The sequence below is a fragment of the Rhyacophila brunnea genome, unplaced genomic scaffold, assembly GCF_057557595.1.
Source record: "Rhyacophila brunnea isolate RB1 unplaced genomic scaffold, BYU_Rbru_1.0 scaffold_4, whole genome shotgun sequence".
NCBI lineage: Eukaryota > Metazoa > Arthropoda > Insecta > Trichoptera > Rhyacophilidae > Rhyacophila > Rhyacophila brunnea.
In genome coordinates, this window is record NW_028233068.1 from 17,301,470 (window position 1) to 17,315,077 (window position 13,608).

A 13,608-nucleotide genomic window follows, 5' to 3' on the forward strand; every position below is an offset into this window, starting at 1 on the left:
AAGTGTGTTAAATCTTTATCGTATGGCATATCTAGCTCAGACTGTCAAATTAATATTTCCACGAGACGGAGTGATAATTTTGGGGATTTTATTAACCGGAACGGCGCTCCGGTGCGTTCCGGTTCATTACAAGCCCTAATTTTTTCTTTGTACATACTACCTATAGTGAGTGGTCAACGGTCGTCTGTAGAAATGCAATATCGATAGAAAGTATTAATACTTGCAACTATCAAACGGTCATTTTTTTTTAAAACAAATGCTAAAGGAATATTCATATTGAAATAAAAGTTTCGAAATATCGGTCAAAAATTACATCGCTGTTCTTCGTATGTTGTCATCATAGTCGTGTAGGAAACACACACATGATTCAATTCAATTCATTTTTTTTTTTTTAACATATTGTGGACATTACAAATTATAAGTTTAAGACGTTCACAACATGACATTTAGAAACAAAGATATATAAATATAAGAGTATTACATAAAAAAAGAGATATATCAGTAGATGAATTAGATAGGTACAAGGAAGTACACCGGATGAGTTAAGCAGACCCTATTTTAAGATTTCATAAAACAACATCAACCTAAACTCATTCTCACGTAGGTGGAATATATCAACACCCGAAGCAATTTCGTTGAACATAGTTATCACTCTCCCAATTGGCATTACCAGTGGCAGGTTGGTTCTGCACCTTGGGAGAATAAACAACTGGTGGTCTCTATTTCTAAGATAGTTATCAGGGACACACAGGTCAACACTGTCCAGAATGGCAGAGTTCTCATTTATACCTTGTATAAGTCGAAAAAAATACGTAGCTAAATAAAGATTTCTTCTAAATTGCAGACTGCAGTATGTAAGCATACCTAAGAGAAAGTCAGTTGGATAAAGCCACGGATAGTATCCATACAACCTCAAGTAAAGGAGTCTCAAGAATTTCTTCTGTACCCTCTCCACCATAAGGCCATACTTCAACTGGTGCGGTGCCCAAACAATAGACCCACTCTCAAGTCTGCTTCGAACTAAAGAATTAAATAAAAGTTTTAATACCGTAACATCTGAAAAGACCCGGGAAGTACGCATGACGAAGCCCAACATTTTAAGCGCATTGTTACAAATGGTAACTATATGGCTAATGATATGAAGTACGTTACCTTCTTGATGTGGTTATAAGAAGATATGATTCTCGAGTGCGGTGAAATATAGGTTAAACACGCCGTGTTGAAGAACGAAGAGTGACGTTACTTTCAATATGTACCTACCTATAGTATAGTGTGCATTAACGTTTCTCATGTAAGCGCAGCGCACATTCAATAATAGTAATATTTGAGGACATTCAGGGGCCTTTGTATTTCTTGCGTTTGATTAACCCGCATAAAGTTTTCATACAAAATAACCTTCAAATTATTGATCTATTTATGGCGAATGACTTTCGCATTTCTATATTATTAATCTATTCTGTGTGATCGTCGTATTGGAAAAAAATATCGATGCCAAAATATCGGTATCAAAATAACACCTTTTTCCAAAAAAAAAAAAAAACGCAAAATATCAGTATCGGTACCGTCAGTTCCGAAGTATTGATAAAAAAAATACCGGAACTTTTTGGCGGCTCTGATCAGTATTGCCAACTGTCATTCACAAAAGTATGCTAGATGTGGTAAAAAAATACGCTAGAATTCTGAAAAAAAAATGCTAGATTTTCTCATGAGAATAATGATTGAAGAATAATTTTTTGTTCAAAAGGCCAAAGAAATAAAGTTTAACCCGGGTCCGAATTTTGGTCATAATTTATAATATTATTATATTCTATCAAATTGCTTGTAGTATCGATTTTATTGGTAAAATCAATGACATTATTAATGGACGATTCACTCAGTACAGTAGCTAGCAAGTAAATTCAAACGTAACATTCGCACGTGCATAGGTAGACGTCACGCAATATCCATTATGCGATATCACGCATCGGGAATTTATAGCAATATCACCTTTATTGTAATGGCGTTAGAACAGTGTTTCTAGTATCAATGTTCGTTTGAGCGAACCCGTTCGAACCGAACCATTCGGCAGACCCGACAAGAAGCTTCGAGAATTTATAGCAATATCACCTTTATTGTAATGGCGTTAGAACAGATTATGCCATTCGGCAGACCTGACAAAAAAGTTAGTGTCATTTTTTTTTCCAGATGCTTCGTCCATATTAATGTCATTGGGTAAAATAGACGGTATAAAATGATTGCATGTTAATTTTCAAACTAATCTAGCTAAGTAATATTCTATCTTTTTTATGATAAGTCGAAATTCGCTACCTATATTATTTAAAGCCATACGCTAAATGCGAATCTTGCGAACTAGAAGCCTATTCATAAATGCTAGATCTAGCAAGAAAAACTCTAAGTTGGCAACGCTGGCTCTGATTTTATTATCAATAATTATCATCATTCATTAGTTTCTGGATAGCAACGTCGGACGGGTGTCTTGAAAGATCATTTCAGACACGATTTTAAATGTATAAATTTTAATCATTTACATGTTTAAAATATAATAATTAAATACGCCAATTTATAGGTACATAGAACTATGTGGAGTATATTGTGTTTTGTTTTATTTTAAGTGTGTGCTAATTTCTTCAATAATTTAATCGACGGTGTATATAAACATGTTGAAAATAAAAAAACTGTTGTCATATTTTGTGGTGCTTGTGATATCGTCAGCAATTGCTCAACAAGAAGGTAAACACGTTTTTTTTTATTCTTCTGCCTATGTAGCTATCGTATTATGCATCCATTGATGAATGAAAATTTATATAAATTTTTGTTAGTTGCTAGGAACTTTATGCCTACATATATAATTTGGGAACATGCTTCATGTCAAATTTTACCTATATATCAATAAAGTTAGTAGATACCTACCTAATCTCATTATCATTTTTTAACATTGCCAAGGAAAATATATTGGATATAATATGTATTAAGATTTAAGTATATGAAAGTATTATTACCACAATTATTGATAATCAAATAGCCGAGTTAGCTTTCAACAGTCAGCTGTCCCGTTACTTGTTAGCTAGTAAACGCCGATTGCTCTATATAGCCAGGGGCGCGCCAAAGGTGTCTGCCGCCCGGGTGCCTGACTAAAATTGCTGCCCCCCCCAAATTAGTGGAACTATGGCAAAGTCAAAGAAGCGTTGAAAAAATATTTTATCATCATCAAAATATTCTTAACATAAATTATGTCATATTTTACCTACCTATTAAATAAAATAACATTCTGAATAATAATGCAGTGTAACATTAAACGATCGATACGTATCGCTGGATATTGAAGAAAATTGTCCCGCAGGCGACTTTTTACTATTCTTCACGGATCACAAGCTCATGAGATAAATCGTTTTATTATTAAAATATTATAGGTACATTTATTATTCGGTTAATTTTCCGGTGACTGGTTCTTGGAACTTTCGCAGCCCTTTAAACCCCCGCGTTCTGCACCCCTATCACCCCCGCTTGGCGCGCCCATGTATATAGCAATACAATTCATAGAACTAAGAGAAATATACTCAGTTTGGAGAGGCCTTCATTCAGCAGTGAATGGAGTCAGGCTGACGATGATTACGGTAAATTGTGATATATTTTAAATATTATCGAGTGATACTTGAACTTGAGTGAAAGATGAACTTCTAAAAATAAAATTTGTCAGTTCAACATTAATTTTTCGCTTATTTGTGACTTTTGCTACGATCGTTTTTCGGGTACATTTTAGAGTAGTAAATGTATTTCAGTAAATAGTATACATTTTATTTTTTCAATGAAACATGAATCTAATAGATTGGTCAAATTACTAACAACTCTTTCTTTTCAAAGCTCTTTTAATATAACTTCCATTGTGTGAGGGGCCATATGCTTGGCTTAGCATAGGAGCGGAACGATAAATTATTTTTATATCAGGAATTATTAATAGTATTTAATATCAAAAAATATAGTAGGCTGTTGTCATCTGTTGAAAATGTGTAGGTTTTTTGTGTCTCACAAAATAAATACCGGAAAATTTTAGAATTTCTGAGGCCCTTTGTATTTATGAACCTCTTCCAACCAAAAAGGCTTACCGGCGAAGGGCTTTTTTTATCTTTTTCGAATAACTTGGCTTCCCAAATTTTCTTATATTCGACATTATAGAACTTTGCGCCTATTTATAGAATGGAAATATCGAAGTTTTAGTACCATCAGAGTATTTTTTTAATGTTGAAATTAAATCTTAAAGATAAAACTACAATTTTTACGATATTCAAAGTTATAGCATTTTGAGCGTACTATATCTTTTTAATATCGTACATAATATCTAGTACGCGGACCAAAATTATAGTACAAATACTGTACATATAGTAAGGTTGGCAACAATGTTGTCACTACTTATAGTGGAAAACTTTAACCTCGAGCTTGCACAGACATAATGATATCGTCAGGGCCGTAGCATGGTCTTTTGGTGCCCAGGGCCACTGGTAGGTTTTGCGCCCCCACAACACTTCTAAAACGTAATTCCTGAAAATAACAATCTAAGACCTTGCTACGGCCCTAAGACATAAACAACACAGTCAAGATCACAATGACTGATCTGGTCAGCGGTTTTAACTAAAAGCGCTTCATGATTAAAATTATTCATTTATCCATTCAATAATTTCAACTAAATTACATAGAATTAATATGTTAATGCTAAAATTTAACTTTTCGCGCTTTGCATGAGCAAATTCATTAATGATACGCTCATAGCGCAGTGTTTCGGTTATAACAACCTCTATGGAGATAATTGCTAGTCAGATAGCTCTTGCCCAATGTTTCTTCTTTATGTTCTTGCCCAATGAGAGGAATGAAGATAATCTTTTATAATTTTTAATTTGCTTAAACATCGTTCACATGAAGCCTCAATAACTGGTATGGTAAAAAAAAAATCAAAGTGCAATAATTTCACTATTTGGGTAAGAATCTTGAAGACAGTATCTATGGACTAATTGTAAAAGTTCCATTTGGGATGCGGTGGCTAAATCTGTCAGAGGAGAATTTGCTTAATATTTGATGCTTACTATTTATTGAATTTAAAAATTCAGTTGTATCCAAATCATGTTGGTATATGTTGGCCAGATTTATTCGTAATTGTTCGCTTGTTAAAAGATTAAGCGGGAAATCAGTAAAAAAAAGTTTATAGAGACTTTTCATACAGCTTTTCAAATCGAGATTTCATTTGTGATAAAATGCTGTCATAAACAGACCAATAATCTTTACTAAAGCGACTTTTAGGTGTTTAAAGATGGCCTTCGTCTTCAACCATTTCAGAGATCATTCGTTTCTTTTCTTTCTTTCTTTTTGTTTCTATAGGTTTCGTCACGTCTATGTTTATTGACATTTTATTGAAAATATACAATGAAGAATCCATAAGTCAAAAGATCTTATATAGTTACCCATCCATAGAACAATACATTCATGCTTTCGGCCCTCAAACATCGGTAGTGTAGAAATAATTATTGCGGCTACCATTTTGTCTATTTTGAATAGGAAAGTTTCGCTTTTATAAGTTAAGTACCTAACTGAAGTTTATAATATTTTTAATTTATCATTTAGAGCAATTTAGTGACCAAGTTTTGCTAAAATTCTGACATCATTTTGGCGCGCTCTATGGTCTTGCAGCGCCTCGGCACCCAGGGCGATCTCCCTTTTCGCCAGCCTCTAGATACGGCCCTGGATATCGTTTTCTTCTTGTATGCATGAAATACAGTTGAAATTCATTATTTCTACTGATACCTACTATGTCAGAATGTATCGTTTTCTCTTGCTCGGCATCGCTCCAAGTTATATTTTCTGTCAAAACTATCGAACTTCACGATTATGTGGTACCTATGTTTAATTAATCATAATCCATGCTCTTTCTGCTTTTTTATTCTGTTGATCGAAAACTGCAAAAGCTTACACATAACAGTTTCAATATCCTCTTCGCAATCTGCTCGAGTTGACACGTTCCATAATTGAATTTATGGAGATAGTAATCATTCAAAATAATCCGCGGAATGACGAAACCATAGACTAAATTTTTCCGCGTGACGCGACGTGATGGTGATGTATTCGCTCCATAACATTCGAAATTAGTTATTGTTACCGATACTATTTCCGACAGCTTCCGATAGTTTTCTCAAGCTCAGCATCGCTCCAACATAATTATTCAAAATAATTAAAACGAATTTTAGAAAATAATATTATAATGTGTTAATAATTTCATACCAGTTTGCTATGATACCTAGGTAGAATAGTGACAGATTCTTATAGCATTGCGGCCACGTCGAAATCACGTTGTTGTGTTAGTGTAGTAATAAATAAATTTATTATTTTAACATTAGGTACATTGGGTTAATATATAAGTTTTTTAAACATTAAAAGACTTTATTTATTTTTAAAGAAACTTCATAATGCCCACAAAAAAATCATCAAGGGATGTTTTGACCTGTTTTGTGGAACTAAATTTTTTACCATTAGGAACATTTTGCAGTAATCACTCGGTAAGTCGGCACCAAGTCCGGAGAGTATGGGAATGCTGTAAGATTTCTGGTATGAAAAATAACGCATTTTTTGTTCATAAAATGCGTTCGTGAATGTTTAGTTTAAATCGTCCAATCGTTGATAATACTTCACAACATTTACTATCTCATTCGATTTTAAAAGTCCCCACCATATACACAACATTACTGTTTTGTGCATTTCGTTTTTTTGGGTAGAGAAGGATGCTGCTCCAGAGGTTGACAATTGTCGTTTTCGCGTAACATTATTGTAGACGATTCACTTTTCATTACCTGTTATAATTCAGTACAAGAATAGATCCTTATTTTGTCTGGCGAGGATTAATCCGCAGATAGTCAACATGTCGAGCAAATTCTTCGGTGATTTTTATTTATTCTAGGCTATTGCTATTTTTTGCGGTTGTTACACTATCGAAAAAATTGAACAAAAGACAACCTTTTACAAATAAGTACTACATACCTTTAAAACGGCAAGAACTTATGCATCAACCTACCTAATATCTATTTTAAAATGAGCTTCAGTTGACTTATGTCTGAGTGGAAACATATTTGATTATGAAAATAATATATAAAACTAATCTTTTTATTATTCTGGCATCGTCGTCAATAGTATATTATGTGTGTTAATAATTAGATTATTAATGATTATTTACTTTCAGAGCATTTACCAATTTTGGACCATCGGTCACTCAAATAGTATTCGAATCACAGATGTCATTTATCGTCTGTAATTATTTCTTCTAAGTTACTTAGTGCATCGCGCATTAATTACAATATAATTTGTCTAACGTACAATATGATATTAATCAATTTTTTTTAAATAGGTGATGGGTGCATTTTTGCGCGAACCGCATTTGCAGGAACCTGTGTCAGAATCGAAACCTGTCGAGCGGCTATTGCTAACTTAAGACGAGGCATCGGCCCTCAGGTAACTATGAAAAAATGTTTGTTCTTTCTTCTTTGTCCATTACCGCTAATAATTAAGTTAACATTTCGACTACCTCATGGAATAACACACTAAGTCAAAATAATGTGTTATTTACTTTTTGAGCTATTGTGTTGTAGAAAAAAATAACTCACCAATCAATTTTTTCCGGATTCTTTTCTCGAAAAATACTGGAAATATACTTTTAATTAGTACTTATAAAACATATATAATTTTGAAAAACACTTTCTGAGAGAGTATATTATAACCAATAGAAAAAATATTTTTTGAAAAAAAGTAAGTCACCCCGACGGGGAATCGAACCCTGTATCTCCCAAGTATACGCCTCATCCGTCGCATTTCTCATCCGTCGCTACGGCGTGACATACTAATAGCGACAAATTTTAACTATTGGTCAATATTAATACCTACTCATCAACGTTCTTCCAAAATCAGCTACTTTGGCAATCGATTTTTGTTTCTTAAATCAAAGTAGGTATATTACTATTACTTTTGATTACTAACCGACGTCGTGGAATTTTTCCAATATTTTTTAGATGTAAACACTTATAAGTATAGTCATGATTATATAACATTCTATCGTAATATTACGATAAATAACATGGAATGCAAACTAATCTCTAGTGTGTGTCAGATTATTTTTTGCATAAGACATTATGTAGAATTAGTATAGGTACACAAATTATTTTGCGTAATATAATATTACACTTTTCAACATATAACTACTCTGTATTGAATAATTACAACCCCTCGTAATCATTCGAACCGATCTTCATCAATTATTGTTAATTTAAAATTGATTATTGCTGTCTTCAAATTACCTTGAAAAAACATCATGTCTTGTTATGCAGTACTGTTTTCAAAGAAAAAAAAATGGAGCAAAACACTATTAGTAAGTATACCTATACCATATAAAAAAAAAAAAAAAAAAAAAAAAATCATACCACATCTAAGTAGATGTTATATTTTAGTACTCAAATATAAGGTGGAAAAACACATTTTGATTATTATTTCCTGGTACGATAATGATGTCATGAGATTTCGTGATAAATATTTATATGATTTCTAATTTAAAGTTGTAATTTATATTTTAAATATCATTCGCATAATGTAATCGGTTTTTCCAACACATCTTTTTAAATGGTTTTTTGCTCTCCTGAATAGTTGATATTTTTGAGTTAATATGTTATTCCACGAGCTGCGACTCCAAAATAGCTAAAGGAACAATATTTCCACCCACTATTGGTAAAAACAGTCTACATGGAACCACCAAAGATTATGGTCATAGGCTTATAGATTTCGCAGCATGTCAAAACATGGTGATAGAGACGACGCAAGCATTTTGATATAAATACATATGAAAATGAACATGGATTTCTCCATACGAGACAACATGGAAACAAATATAAGTACCACTTTTTATGAGGTCCGAGGTTACGTCGACCACCGATCAAGTTTTCGTCCTACGATCGATCATGGGAAAATGCTATGAACATGAAATTGATACATTCCACTTATTTGTTGATTTCTAGTCAGTCCAGGAGTCTCCATCAATTGTATGAAATTGTATGAATCATTACAATCAGCAGAATGAACTACCAGGTTTGGCGAGTGGCTATCGGTCATCCCTCGTAAAAGAAGACTGTTAATATCACCTCTACTCTGTGGATGACCATATTTTCCGCTTAGGTGAAAAATATAATGTGATTTAGATTTTTTTTGTTTTATCTTTCAGTTTTGTGATACTGGTGATACCAGCGATTCTGGTCCAACTATTGTGTGCTGCGACAGCGGGGTTCCCCCAAACACTGCAACCACAACTGCCTCAACCATTCCTGTCTCACCTGGACGGTCGCCTTCGGAAGACGTATGTCCACCCTTACCAGCGAAGACTGGTCAAAAATCATGGGATTGTAAGATTATTTAGAAACCATTCCTTCCAGAATGCAATTAATTATAGTTTAGTTATGAAGTATCTGTTCACTAAATAACCAGATATTTACTTACATCAATGTAACTGTTAATTTATTTGTGTCAAATTGTCAATTCGTCGTGGAAAGTCATCGAATTGATTACAATAAACAAAAACAAACAATATAGTTATTAAGCGGACGCGGCTGTTTCTCTAGCTGGCAAACGCCGATTATTTTTTTTAAACAATAAAACATTTATATATACATATAGGTAGGTATATATATTCTTTTTAATATTACACCAGGCCATGAGGCCCAATGACAATGACCTAGTGAAACAAACAGCACTCAGGCTTTGAGAAAATCATATATATTGTGACTCGCCGGGGATCAAACCCGAGCCATTTGATGAAAGGCCAATGCCTTACGCACTGGACTAAATTTTTCGCTTTTGTGAAGATAGTTTTATTTTCATGATATTTAGACAGTTACATTCAAAAATATAATTAAATTTTTTTGATGAAGGATGATCAAAATGGATATTCGAATGGCTACGAACTATTTCTCGTAAGAGGTTTCTAATGTATAACTCTCATTCTTTGAGGGGCCATATGCTTGGCATAGGAACTAATATATATATATTTGGTTGTTAAATCTGATTGTCCATCAGTGCCTCGTTTTAAAATTTAAATAGTTTACAAGAATAATAATTGTGATATGTGAAAATAATATATCGAGTACCTATATAGAAAGTGATAAACAATATTACAATTTATTTGTGACAGATTAATGGAAACTTATAAAGAAGTATGGTGTCGAAGAAAAAACACAGTTTTGAAAATTATTTATTTCCTAAAATGTCAATATCTTTAAGGTATGCTCGATTCAAATTAAAGGAAATTAGTGAATATGTTAAAAAATCATTAAAGTGGCGTTTAGATAAGAAATTAGTATGTTATTATCAAAGAGATTAAAGAGTAATTATTATATTGATCTGTCACAAATTATATATAGTAATATTTTTTACCCATTCCCTGCTGACCAGTTAATTGCCACAACTCGGTCAGTGTTCAAGACACGCTTGGCGTGTAGCAATTACATATGGTAAAACCTATCCCCTGCGTCCGACGCAACTGGTGCGTTGCCATTAGATAACCATTAGATACTTTTAGCATGTTAATTAAATGTGGTAATTAACTGGTTCTCAGTGAATGGGACTGGTCAGCAGTGAATGTATATTATGTATCTAATGGCCACACGCCAGGCGTGTTTTAAGCACTGGACGTATTAATACTTTCTATAATATCCTCAATATAGTATAAATCACGATTTTTATTCTCGCAAACCATTTCAATCTTAAAACGGGGCATTGGTGGACAATTAGTTTAAAATTAAACAATAATTAAATAAATTGTCATTATGTCAAGCAAATGGCCATCACATATGGAAATTATATTTAAAAAAAAAAACTTTTAGGATAAATAGTTGTTAGCAATTTGACCAATCCATTGGATTCATGCTTCATCGAAAAAAATAAATGTTTATTTTTTTATCACAACAATCTCAATTTTCATTTTTTTTAACTAGCCTTGCAATTTTTGACAAATATGAGCTAAAATAGAATGCCATACTGACCATTTAATTTTTAGAAGTAACCGTCTAATATTACCCACCTAAAAATATATTAATGATATATCGAAATTTATGGTAATCACCATTAACCTGAATCAATGATTCTATTTTTCTTGGCCCTATGGCGTAAAACCCACTTAACGCAGCAAGTGTGGCTCTCGCGCAAAATTTCACAAGTGGCGCGTAAATCAACGAAAATACAACGTAATCAAATACGCCAGCGCCCACTGGATTTGACGACGCATTATGCGCGCCCGTCCCATGCGTCATCGTTTTGTGGCTTCTCGGCGATACGTATGAACAAAAATACAATGCAGTCCATTCATTGAACGCGGCGAGCAAAATCATGTTCTGCAAGCGTCGTCGATCGACGGGCGAGAAGCCATTATTTAAAAACAGAGAACTCATTGTTTAATTTTATTGCGTGTCTGATTTTAATTACAAGCCCCGAGAAATTTAGTAATATTTTTATTGCTTTGTTATGACTGTTATGAGAGACGCTGATAATAATAATTATTTTGTGCTGCTTGAGCCCCTCATTACATAGGTGAAGGGTAATGCGCGGGTGGGAGGGGGCCTACTCAGTAGTGAGCGCGTCGAGCGCTTTTTTGGTGGGCTTTATGCCTATGATTTAAACAATCGGTGTTTGGCAGCTAGCGAGACGCAGGCTGTCGCCAACTGCCTCCGCTAGTTGATTAAATAATAAATATTACATAATATGTTGTTTTAGATTGCATTGACGTGGCCAACACAGTCTTCAGATGTAACGACAGTCTTCCACTTGGAGGTCCGAGAGAGCCAAAGGGATTGTGCTCTAATTATGTTGATAGTCATCGTGTGCGTAGAAATACAAGGTTCTTATATGTTTATTTTTTTTTTCAAAACTGAGGAAACAATAGAACGGTGTTCTAAGAGACAATATTTACATTATATATTAAGGGGGGATGTCACCGCGTAGGTCAAAATGGAGCTTTTATGCTATTTTCAAATCCTGGACATTTCTTAAGCGTTGTAGATAATCTATTTATATAATTTTGAAGCCTGATTATCCTTTATATTTATTTTAAACATTTGATGACTGCATAAAGCATTTTTTTACATACAATTGTATTCTTTTAAACCTATTGATCTAATGTTTTAGAATATAGTCATATTTCAGTACATCCATGTGCAGTGGTGTTAAGATTTTTTATATTTATTAATTTTTAAAAGCATTTATAAAACCATTAGTATAATTTATGTTGACATTATTATAGTGAAATATTTACGATAAAAAATTATATTGATAATCTCTGTGATCCCAAATTTGACAAGAATTAGGCATTTTATTATTCAAAAAATGGGCAAGATTTACACATTTTAAAAATAATTCTAAAGGTACTGATTATAAGATATGTCTTTGACCATTCAAATGTGATAAATATTCTACGAATAATGTTTGCTTTATAATAATTATTGACCTAAGAATAAGGTAGTATTTTTTTGAAATACGCCATTTCTATTGGCATTTCCAAGTAGCTAAACTACAACATACGGCCGTAGCCATAAATTGACAAACGATAAATAAAGTAGGGAGTAAGATCATGGTAACGCGCGTGTTTGAACATGTACAGTTTTTTTTAAAAAAAATCGGTTAGGTTTAGCATAACATCTCCATTTTGACCTACGCTGAGCATATGGGCTGTTAATATGAAGTTAATATTTATTTTCATGTTTCATTCAACCTCAAAACTGCTTTGTTATAATAATATATGGACACTAAATGGACCGGGGTGAATTGGACATTAGAAAAATAATGAAATAAGTACATATTATTTAACCAAAATTATCGGACAATGGACATTCACAAGCAAGAGTTTTTTTTGCTATTTTTCTACAAAGACTTTTTTAGATGATTTTATTTTCGTTTCAATTTTTGGCTCAGCGAATATACTTTATTTTAATGGGATGTTCTTATTAAGCAAACATTGTGTTTGTTATACCTGGCATAAAAATTAGTTCCATTCACCTATCGAAAATAAATTTTACGTTATTTTATAGATATTTCTTTAAATACTTAATTTTTTCATAAAATAATTCTAACAATATGGAAGATTTTCAAAAAAGACGTTCAAAATTTAAAAAGTTAATTTTTTGTTCTGCCACTATCGCCCTTAGAACCATCTATTTTTCAGGACACGTCGTGTTGTTGGCGGTGTCCCTGCTGGATTAAATGAATTTCCACATATGGTATGTATTTCACTAGCTACCTACCAAATAAATATATTAGCTTATGCAGATAGTAAATGTATAACACAAAGCTTGTACCTACATATTAAGTTAAAATGAAATTGAATAATATTATGTTTATTTGTTCTTTCCAAATTTGAAAAAAAAAATTGAAGGGTCGAAATGCATAGCTGGTAACCAAGTTGAGTAAATCGTCTTCAAAGATAATATGCAATTGTAAAAGTCAACGTAATTATTTCAAAATTTTCCAAATGAGGCATTGTTCTATAATAATCCATTATTACTATTCTAATATTGACATTTCGTTGCGTTGATAAATATTGTGTTTGAA

General features: G+C 32.8%; 1 protein-coding gene across 3 annotated transcripts in view; it reads left to right on the forward strand.

Moving 5' to 3' along the window:
• The first annotated feature begins 1,027 nt into the window (after positions 1-1,027).
• Positions 1,028-13,608, forward strand: part of LOC147067012 (venom protease-like) — a 28,040-nt gene continuing 15,459 nt past the window's right edge. The window contains exons 1-6 of one of the 3 annotated variants that reach the window (XM_085954622.1): positions 1,028-1,118; positions 2,613-2,730; positions 7,382-7,485; positions 9,239-9,416; positions 11,779-11,902; positions 13,223-13,277. In XM_085954622.1, coding sequence (XP_085810748.1) covers positions 2,658-2,730; positions 7,382-7,485; positions 9,239-9,416; positions 11,779-11,902; positions 13,223-13,277 — 534 coding nt within the window. In that variant the 5' untranslated portion in view covers positions 1,028-1,118; positions 2,613-2,657. Of the gene's footprint in view, positions 1,119-2,441; positions 2,731-7,381; positions 7,486-9,238; positions 9,417-11,778; positions 11,903-13,222; positions 13,278-13,608 lie in introns of those variants that run through there. The other 2 variants (XM_085954621.1, XM_085954623.1) reach the window with 2 other exon arrangements.